General features: G+C 38.0%; 1 protein-coding gene across 28 annotated transcripts in view; it reads left to right on the top strand.

The window, feature by feature from the left end:
* The window catches only part of ANK3 (ankyrin 3), a 715267-nt gene that overhangs the window by 579631 nt on the left and 109519 nt on the right, over positions 1-26117 (top strand). For 25 of the 28 annotated variants that reach the window (XM_077125230.1, XM_077125228.1, XM_077125251.1 and 22 more), the window contains 2 exons: positions 5491-5614; positions 10251-10353. In XM_077125230.1, the coding sequence (XP_076981345.1) occupies positions 5491-5614; positions 10251-10353 (227 nt within the window). Of the gene's footprint in view, positions 1-2007; positions 4217-5490; positions 5615-10250; positions 10354-26117 lie in introns of those variants that run through there. The other 3 variants (XM_077125225.1, XM_077125240.1, XM_077125250.1) reach the window with 2 other exon arrangements.

The following is a 26117-nucleotide window of genomic DNA, read 5'->3' on the forward strand; positions in this document are numbered from 1 at the left end:
AGTGGGAGAATTCTCACCTGCCATGCAGGAGACCCAGGTTCGATTCCTGGCCCTTGCACTTCCTGAACAAATAAGCAAACAAACAAATGAAAAACCAAATAAATAAAAATTCAGCAAATGGTGCTGCAATGAGGGGATACTCACATGGAAAAAGAATGAAATGTGACCCCCACCAGACAGCATACAAAAAAAAAAAGTGAGCCAGCCCGAATTCATGGGCATCTGCCATACAAGGGCATGAATATCAGGAGACGTGGATCATTAGGGAGTGTGATGTTAGAGAAATTGTTCCCACGAGAACCCCCCTCACTTCTCCTAGTGGAGTCATGGACGGTGTTCTCTCCTGATGTGTGACAGTATACCTGGAGGATAACCAACCAGGGGTGCTCATCTGAGCCTTGGTGTCCAGAGTAGTTATTGGGGCTCCCTCATGGAGGCATAGTTGAGTGCCCATGTGACTTCTGACTGAGCTCAGTCTCCAGCCCCTCCAGAAGGAGAGTGGTTATTGCCTGGCCCAAAGTGCCCACCATAAATCACATGAGCCCCAGGAAGCAAAAACTCTCTTCCTAACAGGAGCCAAGGACAAAGGCCAGACCTCTCTTTGGGTAAGGTTAATTCTTTACTATACAGGGTGCTCCTTTGCAGATTGGTCAAGCACATCCTCTTTGCCAGAAAATAGTCAATGTATCTGTAACACAACTGTTAAGCCACTGCACTAAAAGCTTCTAAGAAACATAGACCCACACAAGTACTTTTTAATAAATGAAAAGATGTGGCACTTGATTATCTATCTAATCTATCTAGATCTGATATGGTGTGAGTGTTGTACATTAAAAGAGTTAACTTGGTTGGTTTATACCTGTTGGTCAAAAGCTGCAACTAATCAAAATGTTTTTGGAATTATCTTTAGAGACAGTTAACAAGTCACTCAATATAATTCATCTCATTCCTTTCTAATCTTTGTAACAGTAGCGTGCTGCTCTCTACTATAGTTACAGAATTTTTTGTCCCACAAATGGAGAGCGAGTTATTTTTATTGTTGTTCATTCATTCTCTCAATCAGCAAATATTTCTTGAGCACTGTTTTAGTTTGCTAAAGCTGCCAGAATGCAACACACTAGAGATGGATCCACTTTTTATAAGAGAACTTATTTAGTTACAAATTTATAGTTCTTCAGAGGAAAGGCAGCCAGCTCTCAACTGAGTCTCTCAGTTACATGGGAAGGCACATGGCAGTGTCTGCTGGTCTTCTCTCCTGGCTTCTGGATTCCATCAGCTTTCCCCCAGGGTGGTTTGTCTTCTGCATCTGGGTCTGAGTGCTGAGACGATATGCTGAGCTGCTGAGCTCTTTTTCTTACCTCTCTCTTTTAAGACTCCAACTAATTAAATTAATGTCACTCATTGAGGAATGCACCCCCTTAGCTGAACACAGATTTAATGAGCCATAGATGAATTTCACATGCTGATGATTTAAGTCCACAGCAACAGAACAACGGGAAATCATCACCTGGCCAAGTTGACACCTGAACCTAACTATCACAACTGCCTATGATGAGCCAGGCCCTTTGTTAGGCAATGGACACAGGGACAATTTGCTGCTGTGGTTGGATTTTGTCTTTAACAGTATAAAAGCTAGTTCTAATTATGCAGTCACTTTATTACTCCACTTTTGTAGAGGTTGAAATGACTAAAAGCAGTTAAATGGTATGCCAAAGTTCACTGGTGAGTAATTGGTGGAGCTTGGATTTGAACCCAGAATAGCTAATATGCAATACAGCATTTAAATAATACTGTTGCCTTTAATTCTAAATTATATACCTTTTAACAAATGCTTTCACCATTCTAAAATGGTAAATGCCTAATTACTTATGTAATAAAGCTATTTCATTTTAATTAATCTTTGACCAAATGTACTGACAGACTCCCTCCCACCCCCAACACATGACGGTGCTTCTTTTTGGTTATTTAGTGGTTGTTTCTGGAGTCTAAGAAGAATGAAATTTACTTTTATTGAAAGTCTACTCTGCACCAATCATTAAGCACGACATTTGAAAACAGCACAAATCTGTGGCATGTAGATTTAAAAACAACAATGTCAAAGTGCATTTCTTTACTAAAAGTGATAGTTAATTCCAAAAATATTTGTGGGGTACTTCAAATAGGTCAGACCTAGGACAAATTTGCTCCTGATCTACAGGATGTCACCATCCAGTGGGAGACTCTACTCAGATAATAAGGGAAGCCCAATGAGGGACACCTGACTTAATTAGAGATGGGAGGAGAGTTCTAGAAAGAGTTAAACATTGGAGAAATGACTTAGATGAAGAAGAGGGAAAAGGCTGCATGAAATGAGTACACGCTGTGAAAAGGTGCAAAGTCTAAAGAACTTAAAGAATTATAGGGACTAAAATAATTCTGTATAACAGGAGAGCAGGGTGGGTGTAGAAGTGGCAAGAAGTCAAGGAAAGGAACATTCCATGGCATGCCTGGTAGGAAGTCTGAATGAGGACAGCCATTGAATAATGCCTTCCTAAATAGATAGTTTGGGATTTCAAATGCAGATATAAAAAAACAGATTAATGTGTACATTTTCTTCTCTTTAACCATACTTCCCCTTCCATTCTTTAGAATTAGAAGTTATTCTTTTACCTGGGAATATTTATTCAATAAGTACCAGGCATGACAATAGTTTTCTTTCTATCTCTTGTATTTACAATGTTGATTACAAAAGCCAAACTGTTTGGATTAAAGCACCAGGAGCTACATAATCTTAACATTAGAGGCCATTTGTTTATATATTTATTTACACATTTATCCGGGAAAAGCACATTTCTTCTCCATTTTACCAGTTCTTCAGATTCAAATTGTTGTATGCTTAGGAAACATTCCAAGGGATAGCTGCACCATCATGAAGGGCTGCAACCCTGACTTCAGCAAAAGTTTTTAAACCCTTTACTTACTTTCAAGCCTAATGCTCCACTTATTCTGAGGAAAGCAATTGAGTGTACTCCAGTATACTCAGATAAGGAGGATGCAGAAATCCTGCTTGTTTTTTTCCTCCACTGCCAATATAAATAGGGTAGAGCAGGGCGAGGAGGTCCTGAGTCCAAGAGAGGAAGCAATGTGAGAGTAAAGTGGCAGAAGCACCTCCTCACTCCTTCTGCCTGCTTCCAGTGGTTGCAACCCAGACCTCTCGGCCAACCCCACTTCTCCCTCTGAGTGGCTGTGTCTCCAGGAAGCTCTCAAGAGGAGAGCTAGTTAGTTCCTTTGAGTGTACTAAAGAGTTGAAATGACTGGTGCCAAAAACAAAGAAGAAGCCCAACTGCTTTCTCCAGCTTGTCTTGCTTTCTCCCCCTTTCTTCAAACGCCTGATAAAAAGCAACGTTGATGAGTGTATTCTAAAGCACTTCTTTGAGAGCTATGGGAACGGCTGCCCAGAGTTTCACAACCTCAACTCAAGGGCGGACTTGCCCTCCCTCTCTCTTTTTTTTTTTTCCTTCTTCCACCTGACTGGGACCATAAATAACCGAGGCTCCTGGGTGCTCCCAGCTGAGAACAGAGTTGAAAGTTTGTCTGGAGCTCCCAGCTACTCCCAGCCTGGACAATTTCTTTGTTTTCTAACAAGGTTTTTCCTCTACCTGGGTTGGCTGTTTCTTCATTCATATTCAAGAAGAGTCGTCTCCTAATTAAATGCAGCACCTCGCTCCCTAGATTTAAAACTGTCTCGGTTACCGGGTTAGGCACCGAGCGCTGGTATCAGATTACGGAAAGTCTACACCGGAGCAGTCCTCATATTTACATACAAATAACTGAAGGGCTTGCATTTATGTCACTATTCCGTACTGCTAGAGGCTTGCCAGAGGAGTTTTAATCCAATCAGAAGGAGCTTTGAAAGGATGTCTGCAGAGTGATCAGAAAAGATCTTAATCTCAATTAAGTGTTGCCAGGTTTTCTTCCTTTTTTTTTTTTTAATGGTCTGAAATTTTGGAAAGCTTCAAACTCTGATGAGTGGGAAAAGATGTGTACTTCCTCAGCTGCCTATGAGATCAAGATGCTGAGAAGAACTCGGCGGTGTTAAGGACAGTGGCTACAGCCCAGGGATTGGTTTACTTGGGCTGGTTTGGAGATTGATTCTGAATCACTGCTTAAGGAATTCCGGAAAACATCAGGAAAACATTTGATCTGCCCAGCCTGGTGGAAATGGCTTTACCACACAGTAAGCTCTTTCTTTTAAGTTGTACTTGGTATGCTGTGCTCTTTTTGTTTCAGATGTAGTGAATGTGCAAATAGCCTAGCTGTAAATAGTTACTAAAAATAATCTCTTGGGACTGGGTGGCAGTAGAAAGTTGATCTGTTTAGTTTTTACATGTGCAAAAACAGTAGTTGACATTGTATTTTTAGGCTCAGTTGGTAGTTTAAAAGCTGAGCTCTTGTGGTTTCCAGAGTTTAAATGAATGGAAATTATAAATGGTTCTGAATGGAAGAATTGGAGACTATAGCCAGAGTTGATGAATCACTTACCTTTGAGAAAACATGACATACATATTTTGAAATCTCTCTTGGCCAGCCAAGCTTCTGTCCCGAAAGAGAGGGAGAGTCAGAAAAAGGGAGACAGGATTTGCCTGTGTGCTTTAGGAACTTCTCCATGGCCTGTATTACATTTTGTGAAGGATGGGAAATGTCCCAGATGGCAAAAGACAATTTAAAAACCTGCCCTGTCACTCCTGGAATGTGATTTTTCCCTATGAGGTCAGGTTACACATATATAGGTAGTAAAAGTGTTTTACATAACTAATTCTTTGTATTGACAATAAAGAGTAGTTTATTTAGTTATTCTTTTAAACTTCTGAAGCTCCTGTTTTCCTCTGTGGAAGGTAAGAGTTGCTTTTTCAAGTCAGTTAAAGCACTTGGACAGGTGTGCTGCGTTCTTAATCAGATAGGATTACAAAATTCAAAATTGAGGTGTTCCAAGGTTCCCAAATTGAGCAGTTATAGTTCAGATAAATTACCTGCTACCTCGAACAGATCCTGTTTGTGAAAATAACCATTAGGAAAAAAAGAAAAAGGCCTGTTCCTCTCTTATATATAATTTCAAAGATAATAATGGCTGTTACTTTGCAATCACATCCATTCAAACAAGCTGCCCTCATCATGGTCAGGCTAGAGTTAGGAAAACATTGATATTAAAAAAAAAATCCACTTTTTGATAGTAGGGACTTGAGAGAGAGGAAGGAGAGGGTGAGATGTTTTAAAATTGGTCTATGACCCGGAGCTGGTTAAGCTACTAAAATTCATGCTTGAAATCATGTACTAACTTCTCTCTAAGCTTTTTCCTTCTCAACATGAGTTACAGAAATTATCCGGGGGATAAGGGAAGGTGAACATGAAATAATGAGTGATTTGCTGATGCCCAAAGGAGCGGTTTTCTCCATAATTGACACATACTCTAAAGGGAAGCATCTCATTTGGGCTTGCTTTGTCCATCTGCAGGTGAAGATGCAATGACAGGGGACACTGACAAATATCTTGGGCCACAGGACCTTAAGGAACTGGGTGATGATTCTTTGCCCGCAGAGGGCTACATGGGCTTTAGTCTGGGAGCCCGTTCTGCCAGGTACTTTATTTTATAACTGCTATTCTTGTAGTTAGTTTAAAACAACCATGATTTGTCATAAATCAAAATCATTTTCATCTTTTACATTATCCCAAATTGTGCTCTTTGAATGGGGACGGTGAATTTGGTGGAATGTCCTCTATTCAAATATACATACTCTGCTGTTTTCTTTCATGGTTTTCAGTCCTTAATTTTGTGTAATTGAACATATTGTTTGTCCGTCTCCACCCTCCCCCCAACTCCCCCATTCCCCACACACTGTGCTTAGCATAGTAGCGCCAGCGCTCACTGACAAAACTGGGAGAATCAATCTAGGACATGTGTTTTTAAATGACCTTTTGCTCTATATTGGAAGAAAATATTATTTGCCAATAAGTAAGAAATATATATATGTATCTGTGGCCACTATCCTCACTTCATCAGGGAAAGAATATTCCAAGGCTGAAACTCTGAAAGAGAGCATTGTTGGAAACAAAGTATAGTGTCCATTAAAATTGTCTATCAAGCTTTCGAGTATCTCTTCTAAAAGTATTCTTAATTTATTCACGAGGGGCACATTTGGAGTGTGACTGTGCCTTACAGAAAGCTTGTGTATGTGGAAAACCTTGGCTCAGACTTATCTGATGCTGGTTGAAAGAAATAGGAACTTATCCAGAATTTAGAGACTTCTTATCCCTGTTGTGGATTAACAGCATGTTTGCTGACAGTCAAGTTATTTTAAAGCTAATAATTAAACCTTCTGAGCCAGAGCCCTGGGGACATTTTCCTATAGTTTCAGGATCTGTTGTAAAAAGTTTCATTGTCTAAAAGAAAATGGCACTTCCCACTAAGTAAATTTGGTTGTTTATTCTTGGGGTCGTTAGTGTGGCCAGTTTAAATATTGAATTGGTTTCTTTGAGATAGTCTTTTTTTTTTTTAGTAGAATTTCGAACATCACATAACTCAATAGAGGCATTGCTTTATAAATACATTTCTAAAAGTCCTTAAAATCTTATTGTAGAAGCTGTTATTAGTAAGAAGGGGATAAGTAATTGTTTAAATATGAATATATCAGGTAATAGCAACAAGTTACAATTAGAAATCGAAAAATGTTAGTCTTCAAAGGAAAATTCTGTTTAGAGATTTAACAGTTTTATAACTCAACAGCTAGTTGCCTTCTCTCCTCTGATAATATAACACATTTTGTAAATCAGTTTTCTGTATATAATTGAAATATATATAGAAATTTGTAACAGCTGACACCCAGTGAAATATGAGACCAGGATATTGTCTTTTATTGTTGATCTTTTTAAGTGAATTTTAGGCTTTCACACTTTTATTTGTTGCTATTATATGTAACTCTTTTTTTTTTTTTTATCTTGGCAATTCATGTTATGCTCAGAGGCAAAAACAGAAAAAAATTTATAAAGCGGATATATTTTTTAAGCACACTGTTAAAGAGTATTATAAAGTAAAATATTCTGAGTGTAACATTTTGAAAGGAATACATTAAATGTGTAACTCATTCAACCATAACATTTTTTCCTTTTTCCCTGTCTGACTTTTTGCTTTCTATTTCTCCTGTTTCTTTTTTCTAAAAATATTAAAAAATAGTCCCAAGATCAGGTAAGAAGACATAGCACTTCTACAGTGCTTCTCTGCCCACTCCCTGACTCATTTTCTCATTTTTATTTTATTCACCATTGTGATGTGATGCATTGTGGTGTGCTTTTTATTTTTTTTCCTGCTCAGCTTTAGAAAATCAGTTTTGCAATTGTGAGAAAATTAGCAAGTTAACTAAATCTATGATAAGAAATGTTACTTATGCAAAATTGACTGAATACTTAAAGGAATTTCTTTCCCTTCGACTTTGTTTAGTGCATGAAGTAACTGAAGAAATTTCACTAAGTTTAAAAAAAAACCTGAATTTGAAGACCTGTTTGCTGGTTTCTGTTTTGAGTTGTGCTAGATGCATTAGTATAATTTTAGACTTCTGTAGCTTGTGTTTTTCTAACACTTCCTGCATGTAGTACTTAGGATATAGTGATGGCTACAAATAATATAGCTGACCTTCGGTAAAAACAGTTTAATAATTTCTAGGCCCCAGTGTAGAAATCTCTAATTTTAGAACCTGAAAGTATTTGATGTATTAAGGATTCAAAGTGAAGCTTGATGGTTATAATGGGCTTCATTTGTCTAATGTAAGCTAGTCTGGACTGATCAAGAGTAGGAACTTTAGACATTATGTAAAATGAAGAGATCTTTAAACCTTTCCATTGATAGTTCCCAATCCTGGGTTCTATTCTGAAGTTGGCACATGTATTATACGATAATAAAGGAGGGGATGTTTAAATAGTATTAGTAAATCTTAGAAATATGAAAAACCTGAAATGAAAATGAATACGTAATTATTTCTTTTACATTTGAAGTTTGTCTGCCTATACCATAAAACTGGTCTCGTGTACAATCAATATAAACATACCATGCTGTGGGAACAATAATTTAAAGAGGCGAATTTCCCATGCAGAAAGTGGAGTTTTGCAGCACCTTTCAACTCACACCTCTGGGGCAAAGGGGAGCCTTGCTATGAGTGGTTAGAAGCTGGACTGTCTAATAAAGTAGCCAATAACCACATTTAAATTTAAATCAATTACATTTAAATTAGTTAAAATATTAACATTAAATCAATTAAAATTTAAATTAATTGAAATAAAATTTAAAATTAGGTTCCTCAGTGATACTTGCCACATTTCAAGGGTTCAGTGGTCACTGCAGACACAGAATATTTCTATCATAGAAAAGTACTCTTGGACAGCACTGTGCTAAAGAGTAGGGGAACAAAGTCCTGCTTTCAGAAAGCTTATAATTGGGAGAAGAAAAGGGGCTAGAAACCGAAGTAACAGAAAGAAATGTTTACAACTGAAACAGGAAAGAGAGGGAAAAAAAAGGAAGATTAGGGGTGGGATGTTTGGGGCACAGAAGCTCAAGTATGCAAGTGATCAGAGTCATGTGACTTACTAGAGAAGCTCCTCCATGCAGGGTAATGTTTACCTTTTTTCCTTCGCATCCCCAGTCCCTAACATTGTGCCCAGCCCATCATAGCCACTCAGTAAATATTTACAGGGTACATTAAGTAATGACTCCATACAGTGATGGCTATTAGTCTTTTTTGAGATCAGTGATCCCTCTAAGATTCCAATAAAAGCTAAGGCTCTAACCCAGAAGAAAGTACCTACCCATCTGCACCAGCTCTTAAAATAATGACTACAATTTCAGGGTCCTATGTGTCATGATATGAGTGTACCCATTTTGGAGTAATCTTGAGTACAGTATGTAGTGGGGAAAATAAATAGTTTTGCATGAAGCAGGGAGTAATTCCCTATTACCTCTTCTTTGCTCTTGTCCCTGTCAAGCCCACACAAGATAAGGCCAATCCAAGTTCTGATGGAATCAACCAACAAGGATACACAAGGCACTCTTAGATTCAGACAGTGAAAAGAAGATTAGACAGAGGTGTCAGCTCCCCGTGGTTCTTGTCCCACACACCAAAATGAACGACACCAAAACAAAAGGGGGCAGGTGACTGCACTGCTAGTTGTGGAATACCCTTTTGCTGAGGATCCAATTCAGAATTACAGCTAAGCAGATTTGTATTTTGCAGCTCTATTCCAAGAAGGGTGGGCAGGAACCTTCATACCTCCTCAGAACCAGAAGGTAAAGAGAAATTGTCTCCTGAAAACTGTCTCAGGACAACCTCTGGGAAGGCAAGTGGGAGATGACAGCCTCATAGCAGCCCCTAACAAGCCTCTTGTCCTCTGCGATCCTGGAGGATCCCAGGCATTCAGCCAAGACTCAGATTAGCTGCAACTCGAGCCTTTGCCTGTGTGGCCTATGTGGATGCACACAAGGCCACCAGGGTGACATGGCAGCGCTAGTCCCCTCAGTCCCTTACTCCATTGTCGTTTAGGTTAGTGTGGTGAGTGGCACTTCAGGGCACAGGAGATCTGCACTCCAGGAAGTTCAGTGACTATATGGGGGATTTGAGAGAGGGCAGGAAGGAGAACAGTGTAAATGAGGGAGCAAAAAAAGAGTAGCCAAATGAACTCCTTTAGGAGAGCCCATGTATGCAATTTTAATTTTTTCTTGAGGCCACTATAAACCAGAGCTCTCACATATGTTCAAGCCATATCACATTCCCAAAGTCTTATAAACAGACACCATTTACAGCAGACACAATTCCACCCAATAGTACAAGCTCTTCTACTATAAGATATGGCCTAGGAAGAAGAGATTCTGACATAAAGTCTTAACCTAGGAAAATCCATCATATTTTCTAAAGTCATCTGGTTCTTCTCAATTGTCATGTTGGTTCAGTTGTCATAGCGGAGCATCCAGAGTTATCCATGCATTTCATCTTATCACAGATTTATTACCAATTGGCTTGATTTTAAACCAAAACCTGAATATGAGGTTGCCCAAGCTTAAGAGTTTTCCTCAAATATAAGGGATTTTTATCCTTGATGGTGTCTTTTCAAGAACAACTTTTGTTGACATTTGTAGTCATCCTTGCCTGTTCTTAAAGTTGCATGCATTAATTTTCTTTTATTCATCTCATCGTCATCTACCATTTTTGAATGGTTAACTGTAAATACAACAGCCTCCGCTCCTTCAGTTCGGATAGGTCTTACACCTTGAACAGAAGCTCCTATGCCCGGGACAGCATGATGATCGAAGAACTCCTTGTGCCGTCCAAAGAACAGGTATGCATTCTCTTAAAATAATCTTTGTTAGACATTGATGTGTATGATCGAATCAAGACCCATGTGACAAAGACTGTATTTCTGAATGTTTGATTTTTGCATTTGCAATTCTTCTGGCACTAGCCAGTTAAAGAGGAAATTAATTGTACTATAAACAGAAATATGCCTCTCTTCTGCTCTATAAGCCCATGAAGAGCAATTCAAACAATCTCAGAAAGGCATAGATGCTTTTCTCACCTTTAGGTCAAAGCTATTATAATTTTTTAAAGAAGAGGTCATCAGTAGTAGCTAAAGTTACTGATGTTATCCATGAATGGTTTATTTTGCTAAACAGATTATGTATTCATGCTGGAAGTTGCTAGAATTGTTTTTGATCCCTTACCTCAAAGCTGCCTTTGATGGGCAGTTCTTAAGATAAGTGATATTTTGCTTTCTTCCAGAATCTCTGCTAAATTCATTGGGCATTTGTGAGACTTCTTCCTTCCACTAACTGTGGCTGAATAGATATTGGGTTAATATAAGAAGTTCCAGCAACATAATCCTGCTACATATGGACTCAGGATGGTTAATTGTCCTAAATACATGCAATACCTGGTTTTAAATGTGCATAGTGGTGATTTGATGATGGATGAAACTGTCTGAACCATAAAACTAATTTGGAGGTTGCTTAAAATATTTGAATGATGTACCTTGTTGAAATTAGTCGCTTATAATATTTGAATGATGTACCTTGTTGAAATTAGTCTGGATTTATTCATTCACTGCACAGCGATGGTAAACTGGAGCAGGCAAATCAGTGATAGTAACTTATAGCAGAATTGGAGGTTAAGCAGTGGGTAATCAGACCTTTGAGATTCCCACATGTCTGGAGATGCTGACTTAGAGATATACGGGTGTGTGTTGTACTTCATGAGGACCTAGAATAAATGCTTTATTATTTTACATTCTCTAGAACATCCTTAGCAAGCAGGGCTTCCAGAGTTGAATACAGTGGCTCTTCGGTGTTCAGGCTGACAAAATCCCTTTGTAAAATGATTGTAGGTGTGGTACCATATCATGGGTTTAAGTGGATGTTAGCACCACAGAAAGCACTTGTCTCAAGAAATGAAACTAAGCTTTTGGGTGTGAAGCTTAGTTTCACCTGGATACCTGTAGATCCCTCTACTTGGTTAGCTGTGGCTAGCCTGATAACCCTGTTCTCTTCATGTTCCCAATTGAAATGAGATGTTAGTAAACATATTGATAGCATTTATAAGTGTCGAAATGCCTGTTGTCTGTATCCTAAGGGAGCTCCACAAAATGTCCACAACTGTAGGAGAAAGATGACTTCTTGGGTATCTGTGACCCTTTGCTGTTGCAGAAGATGTGTGCCTAGCTTTATGATGGAATGGCAAGTCCCTGATTGAGCCTAAATAGAGTTTACATTTCTGAATATATACTTGCCCTGGGGGAAGGGCCTGAAATGGGGACCATCATCACCGTGACCTCACCATCCCCACCCTCCTACCCTGGTCACCTCTGCCATTCCCATCACCAGGACCCTATCTCCCACCCCATCTCCATCACTAGGGCCCCATCGCCCTGACACTACCTCCGTCAACACAACCTTGACATCCCACCATATGCCACCATGGCTGTACCTCCCCACTTCTGCAGATCAGCCTTGAAGTAAATATAAATGTTACAGTCCTGTAAGACTGCAGACAGCTCGGAGGGTTCGCACGCCCTTTCCTGTCGCCCTCTTCCTAGCTCTACTTACACTGAAAGAATGGAGGGGCAGCATTCACACAGACCCCAGGATCCGAGGGGAGAGCTGGTGCTCATGCTCTCTTAGTCAGTGTTGTTGCTCCTTCGATTTCACAGACACAAACGACTCTCTGGGCCAGTCGAGGAATGGAGAGCATCGGATGTCTTGAAACTTTTATAAACAAATCTTAAATTGATAACTGTAGAAACAGGAAGTTGCTTTTTTCTTTTTTTTACTGACAGAGTATCTGTGCACCGGCAGCATTTCTTGTGGAGCCAACATGTTTCATGGCCACATAATGTTACTTATGGCCAGGCACATCCAAGATAAAGTCACTAGAATTTTTAAATAAATATAAAATGTGTATAGACATTTGAGGGACAATTGAGGGCATTTGAAAATGTACTCTTTAGAAATTCTCATTCATTTTCATGATAGTGATAGTAGTACTGAAGCTATGCAGAAGATTCTCTTTCCAAGGATTCACATCAGTTTTCAGAGTTGAAGTAATGATGAAGTCAACAATTTATTTTCAAATGGTTCAGCCAAAAAAAATGTGTATGTGTGTGTGTATGTATAGAGAGAATGTGTGTTAAAGGAAATATGGGAAAATGTTTATTGTTGAATCTGGGTAGAAGGTGCATGGACATTCCTTATACAATTCTTTCACCTATTTGGTGTGAATGAACATTTTCAAAAGATAAATTGGAAGGAAGGGGGAAAATCAATTCTGAAAGAGACGTGCTGACAATTTAGTTCCCTCGTGTCTCATTAATTATGTAAATGTAAGACAAATGCCCCAAAACAGAGGGAGTCAGAGAGGCGAGCTCCTTACACTGTGCAAAACTAGTGAGAAGCATTTAATTCAGGGTTACATTTATACACTTTGTATTTGAGTTAAATGACAAAAAAAATTAATTTATATGTATTTCACCTCTGTGTGTCTGTATAATTTTCAAAAGTTTCTCCACAGTAACCAGTTTGTTTGGTCTGAAAGTATGAAAAAATCTTAAATATTTAGAATTCCTAACACAGTGATACAAGGCTTGCCGTCAGTTTGAAAACTTCTCTGGTATTGCCCAGCTAAAGTTGCTTTGACAAGTAAAGGTGGAAAATTAATATCTGTTAATCCCTTTGAGATTAACTTTCTGTGCACTTGTAAATTTTCCTTTTCATCCGTACAAAGTACAGTTGCTTCTTTATTATCCTGGTGCTGATTAATCAGTTTGCACATTAATCGAAGTTAAAGTACTGCCCAGACCCAGGATGGGCAGCTCGGATTGCCTGCCACCACCTCCTTCCTAGGAACCCGTGCTGGGTGAAGGCAGGTGTGGAGGCCAGAGGTGGGGAGAGGGGTGGAGAGAGGTAACCCCATCCCAGTTCCCTGCTGGACCTTAAGCATGATTAATCTGTAAACCACTTAATTCATCCTAGCTAGTTGAGTGGGCTCTTTTTTTCACTGTGATCTTGAGTTATCCTGAACTCCTTACTCTTTGCCTTCCCTTTACCTGCTAACCAAGAAATCACCTGTAGATACAGTTCTGAAAATGTATATGTAAATAGAATTCTATCTTCTGTTTGTCAGAAGATCTCATTTTTTAAAGTGGAGATTCTGAATTCTGACTGCTCATGAAAATCACCTAGAGAACTTTTAAACTGACTATTGCTCAGTACTGATGCAGTGGGCCTGGGCCTGGGATTTGTACCTGTGCCCAGGGTCGAGAGCCACTGATGTGTCGTGGGATTTCCTAACATGAGTGCATAATCTCAACCACCCAGGGCTCTCGGGGGCGGGGTTCTCAGGTATGTGAGCTTTTTAAAGCTCCACTGATCTAAAATGTCCTCTAGTTAGCAACCATTGACTTACAGCAACTCTGACCAGAATCCTGTTATATATTGTCAGTCAACAGCTAATGTATTTGTTTTATAAGCTCAGATGTGTCTGTAGCAGGTTGTCCTAGAGCAACATCTGCAATTGAAACTATAGGGCTCTGAGGCTCATTATGAGGACAAAATGAATAAAGAGCCCCAGAATCTTATACTGTGTCCTGCAGGATCGAATCCTTGTTAGCATCAATACTATGGATGCGTTGCCATCATCTTGGTCTACTGTCAGCATTACAGTTGCTTTAAATGACTCTAGAAGTAGGTGTAAGACCAAAGGGTGTCTGCTGGAGCCAGAAGTGTTTAGTTCAAAATAATTGCTAACAGAGTTATTCAAAAATGTGTGAAGAGCAGAAATTCATTTCGTATGTGGGGGTGGTTTTGCCCTGTATACCTGTTCTGCTTTCTTTAGGTGGCAGCACCAGGATCTGATGGGCAAACCCTCAATCCCACCTGTTTCCCAGTCAGTGCAGTTTAGCTGGGTTTGACATCCTCCTTTATCAAGGAGGGTGCCTAGGTCTGGCCAATCAGAGCACTCCTTTTCCTGTATTACAGTGATTACTTTAAGGTAAAAAGTGTAATTTAAGCGGTTTAATGGGACTCACATATGAGATGGGTGTAGCAATTTTGGACAGAGAAAGCTCAAAAATTGGACTGCCAAGCTATAAAAATTATATAAGGCTGAAGCTGCTGGGAGTTACCAAGAAGAGAGGGAGCCTGCCTTGAAAGTGAGCCAGAATCTCTGAGAGAATGCAGTTGGAGAGAAACAGTCCTTACCATCATTTGAGCCCTTGGATCCACCCATGCCTGAAGTGTACTCCACCCGAAGTCTTCCCACTCTATAAGGCAGTGAATATTCTCAAACTTTCCCCTGTTATGAGAGGGGTACTTAAGCCAGTTTGATTTGTGTTTCTTTCCTCGCTAATATGCTAGCTATTGATGATGGCCAAGCCTGTTATTCACATATTAAGGGCAACAGTAGAGATTCTGGCATCTTCAAATGCCAGTCAACTTTGAGATTCAGTTATTTCATGCTTTAATTATAGAAATAAATATGATTAAAAACACTAGGAAAGTGATCTGAGATGATGGTAGCCCATGACAGACTCTGGGATCTGTCCTGTAACTACTTGTTGAAGAGTGTTTTGAAAACTATTGCTTTTCTCTTTCTTTGCTCTGTGTATATGTTATATTATATGATAAAAAAAGTTAAAAAAAAATTACTAAGAACGTGGATGCTATGATTGAAAGGAAAAGCTATTTGTGTTTCAAGCAGAAAAATTTAGAAAGAGGTCCCTTACCAATTGACCATTACAGAATGAATACCTTCCATTTCCTTTCACTCCTTTTGTCTTAGGGGCAGTGCCCCTAGAAAAAGAGGAAAATAGGGCAGCTGCCCAGCCTTGCTCCCTCTCTCTGATTAGATTGCTCTCCTTTTGCAGATTCTTTCTATCATACTAGATTCGGCTGCACAGTTTATACCCAGGGGATGAGTGGTAGAACTTTTAATAATGACGGGGATAGACGGTTTAATCAAAGTATTGTGTAAAGAGCTGCATTGGCTGAATTTTGATTGTGGAGATAGTTCTATAATTAATATTGAGGGCCTCATTGTAGCCCCCACAAATGTGGAGGCTGCTGTTACCTCATCCATCCCATGCCTCTTATGTATCTCACAACCTAATATTCTGATTCCTTTGAATTGGACTTGGTCTTTTATGAGGCTGTAGGATGATTTAATGTATATTTAGTCATATACTGTGCTATTTACTACTTGATACATTAGCAAGTGGTGTGCAGATTAGAGGATTCTTCACGACACACTGTGCCTTTATTTTTTTCCCCAAGATCTAGGCAATTTTAAATTACTTTAGTAGAAAAAAAGACTAAATCCTAAAGTCTGGTTATGCCAATAGTCAGTTTTTCCTCCTGTACCCTGACCTTCTCTCTCCCCCGCCCTGCCCTGCATATTAACTTTCTATTTCTTTTGCAGAAGCTGATTTCTAAGGGGGGCATAGAAATTTGCGTGGTGGCAGAAGGTAGCCTGCCTGAGATTACAGATTTGCTAGAGATAGTCCCCTGGGAGATAAGCACCATTGACTAGTGACATTTGATACTCCGCTTTCTCTCTACAGAGTGCTTTGCCAGCATTACTCAAGTGATCTAGCTAACACCTTCTGCAGATTGGGCAGCAAGATTACAGATTTTGTTTTTAAGGTAGAGAGGTTGGTGTGGCAACTTGCTTAAGGTAGTACAGTTAGCTTAGATGTGTTGAGCTGGATGTTGATGTGTGAGCAGTTGTTCAGGCCTCCCCTCACTTAGCTTCCACGTTGACCTTGACTTACCTTCATTTGTTGAAGTTCATAGAGAGATTATCTTGACATCAATTAGACTTGGAAATTCAAAAGAAGCAGGCTTCATTATGATGCAGATTCTAGTCAGAAATGATTCTGAAGGGTAATAATAGTTGACTTCAAGAAAATAATTTAGACAACAGAAAGGGCTGTTTTCTCCCTTATAGTAAAACTTTAATTTTCATTTTGTTTTGTTGTTTGTTTGGTTTTCTTTTACCATAGTCATTTCTTAAAAAAATGTTTCCTAGCAGTTATGCTGGATGTTCAAACAGAGCTCTGATCTATTAGGAAACCAGTTTGCACATCACTCAATATCCATCATGGTCACAGTAATTAACAGTGCAGTACTGTTAATTTTTTTTGTTGTATGTTTGTCAAAGATGTCATCTCATTTCATCCTTTCAGTCACTTATATATATCATCAGTATACTTTTCAAACAAGGAGGCTGGGGTTGAGAGGGGTTACTTAACTTGCCCAAAGCTAGTAAGTGATTCGTAGAGTTGCTGAGAATAGAATTTAGGTTCCGATAGATGGTTGAACCCATTCTCCTGCTGATCGCTTGGCTGTACTGCCTCCCTAATAAGCAAGGTATGGCAGATCTTTATTAAGTATGTAAGTCATGGGAAGAGACTATGGTTAGACAAGTATTTGTCAGCAGTAAAAGCACCGCTATTCTTGTTTGTTAATCCAGTGGGCTGCTCTGACTTCTTGCTATGGTCTGAAAAGGCATAACTATAAAGTGTTCCATGGAAGGATGCAATGTTACATAAATTTAAGAAAGAAATGATCTTCAGTTATAAAAATCTAGGAGAAATAGGATGATTATCAGTGTTTTGGGTTGCATAGTAATTTTCAAATCACTTTCATATAACTTGGGTCATTTTATTTTCACAGTGATTTAGGGCAGTTAATATTATCTGTTACCCTAATGCAGAGCTAGAGATTCAGTGAGGTTTTTTTATGTGCTATTCATTGGGTTATACAGAAACATGGCCTAACTCAGGTCTAAGTCCTCTTCTTCTTTGTCTAGAGGAACCAACGCTGCATGGGTTCCCTCTACCTTGTCATGTTCTGGTCTGGTCACAAGGTGAAGTTATTCTTGACAAGCCTATGCCTTCCTGGGTTCCCAGTCTGGTTATGTCATCCAGCTATTATTCGCCTAAACCATGTTTATGCTTTTCCAGATTAGATGCACTGGGTTTTGCATGTGGTCTGTTGTTGTGAATCTACTGGCGCCATTGATATTAGTATTCCAAGGCCAGCAGTTAATTTGTGGGACCAACTTCTGCAGGCTCCAGAGGCATCAGAGTTGGCAGACAAGCAGGATGTCCATTGTGTTTTGAACCTTAATTGGTGTCATCTAACACTAGGGGTTGATGGTCAACAGCCTGGAGAATCACCTAATGTTGGAGTTAATTGGATTTCTCTTTCCTTTTTTCCTTGCAAATACTTTCTTGCTCCCTGTTTCTTTATTTGGCGCGTGGACCTTTATTCTCAGACCTGGGCTTTTGGGTGTGTACTCAATTAGGCCAGTATGTACTTGTTCTCCTCTTTCATCTGATGAATAGGGCCAATGAGAAACTATTTTCAGAAAGTATTAAGCTCTTAGAAACAGTGGTGTCACATTACTCAGGCTTTGGATTCTATTGAATAATGTGCATTTTTATTTTGTTTTATTTTTTGCATGGGCAGGGACTGGGAATCGAACCCAGGTCTCCAGCATGGCAGGCAAGAACTCTGCCTGCAGAGCTACCATAGCCTGCCCTGTGCATTTTGATTTTAACAGTATCCTTGACATTATTTCCAGAGTGAAAAATGGTATGCTTATTCATATTACTTTTGACATGGTAGTTAAAGTCTTATTAAGTCATTATGAATTTTTCCCTAAAGTAGTGTTCTAAGCTAAAACCACTCAGTTCTGGGAGTCACCAAAAGAGAGATGTTGGCTGCTCTTTAACTAAAGAACACTACTTTCACTGTAAATTTTGTCTATTTGAACCTCAGTTTTCTCATTTGTAAAATGGGTATAATATTATCATAGTTGGCTTATCAGTTATTAGGATTCAAAAAACAAAGGAATGTGAAAGCCTCAGGCAGTACCTGACATTGAGTAGATGAACAGTGGTTTGTGGTATTGCTGCTAACAAAGAAATTTAAACATTTTGAGTCAGTAAATAAGACCTAGACCTTTATAAGATAAACTCTTATTTGATACATGCATCCTGTGTGTTTAACTGTAAAGGCCCTGGGCTGGGAGTGGAATATTTTTGTTTTGCTGTGTTTTCCCCACAAATTATTAGATTGTAACAAACGAGGTAATGTAACTGAAAGTCCTTTAGAAAGTTTAAAAGCCTGTACAAATGAAAGCAGATAGTATTATAATTCTATGCCATCATTATCATTATTGCCAGACTTTTGACATGTTGTTTTCATTTGATCCCTTTATCAACCATATCCCCAATTGAAAATGAAGAAATTGAAGCTGAGAAAAGTTGGGCAATATGCTCAGAATCACAAAACCAGCAAGTGATGATATTAGGGCATCTCTGGAGGGGCTTTTAAGAAGTAAAAAGATGAGGAAAAGTCAAAATGAAAATAAGTGCTTTATTCCTGAGGGCGACAGGATTGGGCCGGCTTAGTGTCCGAGCCAAGTAAGTCTGCTAACTGAACCCCTAAATTAGACACTCCCCCCAGTGGCCAGCATTCCTGGCCCAGGACAGCATATCCCTCACTGAGAAAAGCCCCCAAGAGGATGATGCCAGCTCTGTGGCCAAGCTCCAGACCAAGAAAGAAGAGACTAGATCTGAGCAGACTCTTCCCAGCTATCATTCCAAATCTACCACTCCAATGAATCACTCCACATTTCCAAGGCGAAAGTAAATACAAAGGGGCAGATAGAGGCCCAGAGTTACGTAACTGAATTGCCTTTCCAAGAAAAAATCTCGGGAGTGGGAAAGAAGTGTTCCCTATTAACAAGCGGCAAAGGCAATTTCCAAAACAAGTCTGTGATTCAACTTCAAAATCAAGCTTTTCTATGAAACCTGGGGAACACCTCTCCTTGATCTAGGAAATGTAAGAACTTCGGCTCTCTGCTTCATCTCTTTTAACTATCATCATATGTGATGTCCTATTCATCATTTTTAATGTATTTGTCCATTAATAAGTGAAGGTAAAGCTTTTCATTTGTACTGTGGTGCTTGTACAATAACATGTCAAAACATTTTGAAATTTATATTGTTCATTAAAAGTTTTAAGTAAACCTTAGTCTGTAAAAATAAGTATTTGGAGCCAGTTAGTTTGGGAATGAAGCTACCAATTCTGTCTCTATCTATAAAACCATAGGTTCAGGTGAATTGCCCTGTTTTGGATTTAGATGGATGCTCTGTAGGAAGAACATTCCATTTGCCTATATTCAGATTATTAAATTAAGGTCTGTCCATAACTCTGAACAACCTGTATGGGGGTAGGAAAAAATTCACCCTCGTGAAGATGAATTAATATGGAACCTAAAAACATTGTTTGGGACATACAGCCTATTGTTTTGATCAAGTATAGACATTTGTTCATTTATATTATGAAATGTTTCAGGGAGCACCAAAGAGTTTTGAGGACAGTAAAGGAGTTAAGAAAGGACCCCAAGGGATGTGGAATCCCAGTGTGTTGGCACACTCCTGCCTCAATAAATATTGCATGATAATGGTGATACCTTTTTGGGTGATATAATTCATTGGTTCAATAATTAATGTCAACAGCGCATGTTTCTAAGAGTACCAAAGGTAAATAATTTACTGTAAGTACCAAAGAGGTGTGATATTACTTATTTATGAGGACTTTTTAAAAAGTAGGTCCTTTGTAAAGTATATTATCAGGGCTCCAAAATGTAGGAATTGTATTTTACCAAAAAAAAAAGAGCAGTACCACCCACTTATTTTGTCCAACTCTGAAAGTTATTTGGTTGGAATTTCTATAAGCCAGGATAGGCAATTGGTAAATGAGACTAAGACCTATATCCTATCTTTGGTAAGCCCATACGGAATGTGGGAACTGTCTGGTTTATTGCTATTTTTAGGGTAGGACCTTTGTTTTGTAGACTTTTATTAATATCATTAATTACACATTCATCCACTGAATGTAGAAAAACTGTTTTGTATTCATTGTATTTTCCTAGAACCTAGGCGGGATAATTCTCCACAAATTCTTTAAAATTTGATTTCAATCAGGCAGGCCAGTAATGTGGGTAAACTTTGGAAAAGACAGAGATAGTGCAATGAGAACAAACTTACTACAGATCATTATTCAATAACAGCATTAACAGCCTTCATAAGCAAAATAGGATCATATATAAACAATAAGAAAAAATTGATTCTAGAGCTATTTTTTAAAACATTGTAATTTAGAGTGATAGGTTTTATTTTCAAAGTTATACAAATAAAAAATCCTAATTCTATAAGACATACTTGTTAGAAAAAAACAAAATCCCCATACCTTCAGCATGCTATTTCTCCTTTCCAGATGCAACTGCTTAGAACTCTTTTTTAAAACTTTTTTTAATGCAATTGTATTGAGATATATTCATGTACCCTATAATCATCCAGAGTATGCAATCAGTGGCTCACAATATCATCACATAGCTGTGCATTCACCCCCACAATCAATTTTTGAATATTTTCATTACTCCAAGAAATACGTATAAGAATAAAAATCAAAGTGAAAAAGAACTCCCAGAATATCCCATATCTCTTATCCCACCCCACCCTAACCCCATTATTTATATTTTTGTCCTTATTTTTTTCTCATCTGTCCATTCACTGGTTAAAGGGAATGTCAGCATAAGGTTTTCACAATCACACAGTCACATTGTAAAAGCTATGTAGTTATATAATCATCTTCAAGAATCAAGGCTACTGGATTACAGTTCAATAGTTTCAGCTATTTCCTTCTAGCTATTCAAATCCACTAAAAACTAAAAAGGAATATCTATATAATCCCAGGAGTCATGTCCCATGTCGGGTCGGAAGGCAGCGGGTTTACCTGCCAAGTTGGCTTAGAGAGGCCACATCTGAGGAACAAAAGAAGTTCTCTGGGGATGACTCTTAGGCATAATTATAAGTAGGCTTAGCTTTTCCTCTTCAGGAATAAGTTTCTTAAGGGCAAGTCTGGATATCAAGGGCTAGGCCTATTAAATTGGTAGTCTCCAATGCATTCTAGAATATCTGTAATTCCCCCAGGTGGGCAAGTTTAATATTTTCACATTTTCCCACAGTCCTTCAAGGGAGGCTTTGCAAATACTTTTTTATTCTCTGACATAATTATTCTGGGATGTATCAAGGTAGCACACTAACCTGTTCAAACCAATAAGATCTCACTCCCTATACAAGATTCCGTTAATTATGGTGCTTGAATAAACTGACCATACAAGTTAGATTAGATAGAGTGCTACAGAAAATATAAGTTTTGTATCAAATAAACTTCTCTTCCTTGGGTCTCACACAGAAGTTGAAGTTTTAAAACACATTTATCATCTTTTTTTTCTATGTCATCCTTTATGCTTTATTCTGATTTACCTCAGTCCTAATCAGATTTGCTTTATTAATATCTCTAATTGAAGTCTCATCTCTTTTTCAGGTTTTTTTTTTAACAGTTGCTGTGTGGGATAATGCTGACTTTCAGAGCTGCAGAACTCTAGCTCTGAGTCTCAGGTGTCTCACAGATATCCAAAGTTCCAGGGACCAACCAGGTTATACACAAAGAGCTCAGCACCTCAGAATTTAGAAATAACAGTTACAACTCAGGAATAGTGACTGCTGTAAGAGTTTACAATTTAAGAAACTTTACAATAAATTTCCCCTTGATAATGTATGCTCTTGGGTTCAGTTCTTAGAGTTTGCCCATTATAGTCCCTTTCAGTGAGGCATTGTAATATATATTTTTTTCATTTCTGGCTTATTTCACTCAATATATTGTCCTCAAGATCCATTCACCTAGTTGCATGTTTCACAACTTCATTCTTTCTTGTAGCCACTCAATATTCCATTGTAGGCATACACCAGAATTTGCCCTTTCATTCATCAATCCTTGGACCCTTAGGCCACTTCCATCCATTGCAAATTGTGAATATTGCCATCATAAACACCATTGTGTAAATGTCCATTTAGAACACTTTTTGATGACTCTTTTATCACTTGCTTCCATGTCCCTAAAAAAAATTGTATGTTACTATTGCTGGGTTCTTTGGTTCATTTCAGGCATTATTTATTGGTTTTCAAAAATGTAAAATAAAACTTCATATTTTTATACCTCCCTTATCCCACCACATATATTTCCCATTTCCCCTCCCCCTTTCCTCAAAAGAGTTCTTTTTTATTTTGGTTGAACTTGTGTTTATATTATTATGTCTATGACATGCTGTTCACAGATGTAAGGTATATTATGATTGCTGTTCCTTTTTGGTACAATATTTTGTTTTCTCTGGAGATTTTTAGTTTGCTTGGTGTTCTTTGTACATATCACCCACAAACTTTCCCCTAGTTATGCAAAACCCCTCTCAATATGCTCACACTCATTAGGTGTTCTATCAGTTTCATCTACATAACTCTCTTAGCACTTTCTTGTCAAGTTACTTTTAGACCCACTGAAGAGATGTCCTCTTGGGATTTCCTTCATCATTACTTAAAGATGCCCTTTGTTCTCTCTTGTATGGGATCCTGGGTCTTCCTTTTTCTTAGTTTAGTCTTTAGTTTTGGTGGAATACATTTTCTAATAGTTTCCTTAGAAGGTGCATGAGAAATATATTTTTGAGATTATGTGTATACATATATATCTATAAATGTCTTAATTATATTTTCCCTTTTGCTTTTTTGGTTAGATGGTTATAGAATTCCAGTTTGGAAATATTTCCTTTCATAACATTGAAGGGATTGTTCCATTGCCTTTAACTTCTTTTTTGCTGTTGAAAAGTCTGATGGAAGTCTGCCATATGTGACCATCTTTCCTCTTTCTATGCTTTTATGATTTTCTGTTGTCTCCAATTTTTGAAATTTCGTGATGATGTGCGTAGCAGGGTCTATATTCATCTATGGTGCTGGTCACTTAGTAGGTCCTTTGACTGTGGAAATGTACATATTCAACTCTGGGAAAAATTTTTGAATTGTTTCATTGATTTCTTCTCTATTTCATTATTTTCTCCTTCTAGAATTTCTGTTTTTGTTTTGTTTTGTTTTTTTTGACAGCATTTTATTTATTTTATTATATATATATATATTTTAATTTTCCTCTATTTCCCATGAGTATTTTTTCAATTGTTATGCTATCATGTTTGTTATTTTCTAAAAGTTCTTTTTACTCTGAGTACTTTTTTTTTTTAACTTTTTGTTGTTTTACAGATATAAAAAGATGTTATCACTCTCTGAGAATATTAATGAACATTGTTTTGTTCTCCCTGAAAAATCTGTTTCCTTAAAGGTTTTGCTTTGTTTGTTAACTCTAATTTTCATATTAGATACTTTTCTTAACTGTCTAGTGATTTTTGGCTATCTGCTTACTAATAAGCTCTTTGCATGCCCTCTGTGTGGTGTTTGGCTTATCATCCATGATTTCTACTGCAAGATAAGCCTGGGACTTTTTCTGGGAAATCTCAATCAGCCTATCAGACTTCCCAGAGAAAGCGTTTCCCATTTTCTGCCTTTAGGCTCTACCCCTAGCTGTTTGTGTTCTGGGAGGCTGGGACTCTGAACATTTCATATTTATACTCTCAGTTAATTCCCATTTTCAGTATGCTACCTTTGTCTTCAACTGTACTATCATCACTCAAACCAGAGATATTTTTTTAACTCCCTTAGAAAATAATCTCTAGTTTGCTGCTATGGTTTAGGGGGTCATGGCGATTATTTGGCTATCATAATCAACTAGGGGATTATGGGAGTCAAGTCACTTTTTAAACAGACTTTCAACCAGTCCTTCTGTTTTCCTGCTGGTGTCTTTTCTTCTATTCTCTCTCTCCATGTGTGTGTGTTCGTTTAAATACTTGACTGCCGTTTTACTGGGTTTTCAGTAGCAAGTGCATCTGTAGCAAGAGAAAATTTGAGTTGTTTTTTTTTTTAATCTGGGGGATATCTTCAATCAGATTTGGAACGTTCTCAGCAATTATCTCTTCCTGAGTCAGTGTAGCTTGTTTGTGTGTTTCCAATAATTTGTCCATTTCATCTAAGTTGTCTAGTTTGTTCACATATAGTTGTTCACAGTATCCTCTTATGATTTATTTTATTTCTTCAGGGGCTGTGGTAACACACCCCTACTCATTTCTGATTTTGTTTATTTGCATCCTCTGTCTTTTTTTCTTTGTCGGTCTTGCTAGTGGCCCATCAATTTTACTGATTTTTTTCAAAGAACCAACATTTGGTTTTGTTGATGCTTTCTATTGTTCTTTTGTTCTCCCATTCATTTACCTCTGCTTTTATCTTTGTTATTTCTCTTCTTCTATTTACTTCGGGGTTAGTTTGCTGTTTTTCTTAAGTTCTTCCAGGTGAGCAGTTAAGTCCTCAATTTTTACTTTTTTTTTTTTTTCTCTTTCTTGTCTTTTAATATAGGCATTTAAGGCAATAAATTTCCCTCTCAGCACAGCCTTTGCTGAATCCCATAAGTTGTGATAAATAGTATTCTCATTTTCATTCATCTCCAGTTAGCTACTGATTTCTCTAGCAATTTCTTCTTTGATCCACTGGTTGTTTAAGATTGTTTTTATTTAATCTCCATTTGTGAATGTTCTCATTCTTTGGTTATTGCAATCCAGCTTCATTCCATTGTGATCAGAGAAAGTGCTTTGAACAATTTCAGTGTTTTTAAATTTATAAAGACCTGTTTTGTGCCCCAGCATATGATCTATCCTGGAGAATATTCCATGAGTACTAGAGAAGATGTATATCCTTATGTTTTGGGATACAATGACCTATATATATGTCTGTTGGGTCCATTTCATTTATCAAGTTGTTTCGCTTTCTATTTCCTTGTTGATCTTCTGTCTGGTTCTTCTATCTATAGAGGAGAGTGGTGTATTAAAATCTCCTACTATTGTTGTTGAAACATCTGTCACTCCGTTCAGTTTTGCCAATGTCTGTCTCATGTACTCTGGAGCTCCTTGACTGGGAGCATATACATTTATGATTGTTATATCTTCTTGGTGAATTGTCCCTTTAATTAATATATAGTGTCCTTTTTTGTCTCTTACGATGTCTTTACATTTAAAGTCTATTTTGTCTGATATTAGTATAGCTACTCCTACTTTCTTTTGGTTACAGCTTGAGTGAAAAATCTTTTTTCCATCCTTTCACTTTCAATATATTTATACCCTTGTGTCTAAGACGAGTCTTTTGTAAGTAGCATATAACTGGATTATATTTCTTAATTCATTCTGCCAATCTATATCTTTTAATTGGTAAGTTTAGTCCATTAACATTCAAAGTTATTACTGAAAAGGCGTTTCTTGAATCCATCATTTCTCATTTCTACTTTATTTGTCAGATCTATATATTCTTTCCCTCTTTCTATTTTTATCCTTTAAGTTACCTGTATTAGTTAGGGTTCTCTAAAGAAACAGAATCAACAGGGAACACTTGCAAATATAAAATTTATAAAAGTGTCTCACGTGGCCATAGGAACACAGAGTCCAAAATTCACAGGGCAGGCTGCGAAGCCAATGACTCCGATGGATAGCCTGGATGAACTCCACAGGAGAGGCTCACCAGCCAAAGCAGGAATGGAACCTGTCTCCTCTGAGTCCTCC

Source organism: Tamandua tetradactyla, chromosome 13, assembly GCF_023851605.1.
Source record: "Tamandua tetradactyla isolate mTamTet1 chromosome 13, mTamTet1.pri, whole genome shotgun sequence".
Taxonomy (NCBI): domain Eukaryota; kingdom Metazoa; phylum Chordata; class Mammalia; order Pilosa; family Myrmecophagidae; genus Tamandua; species Tamandua tetradactyla.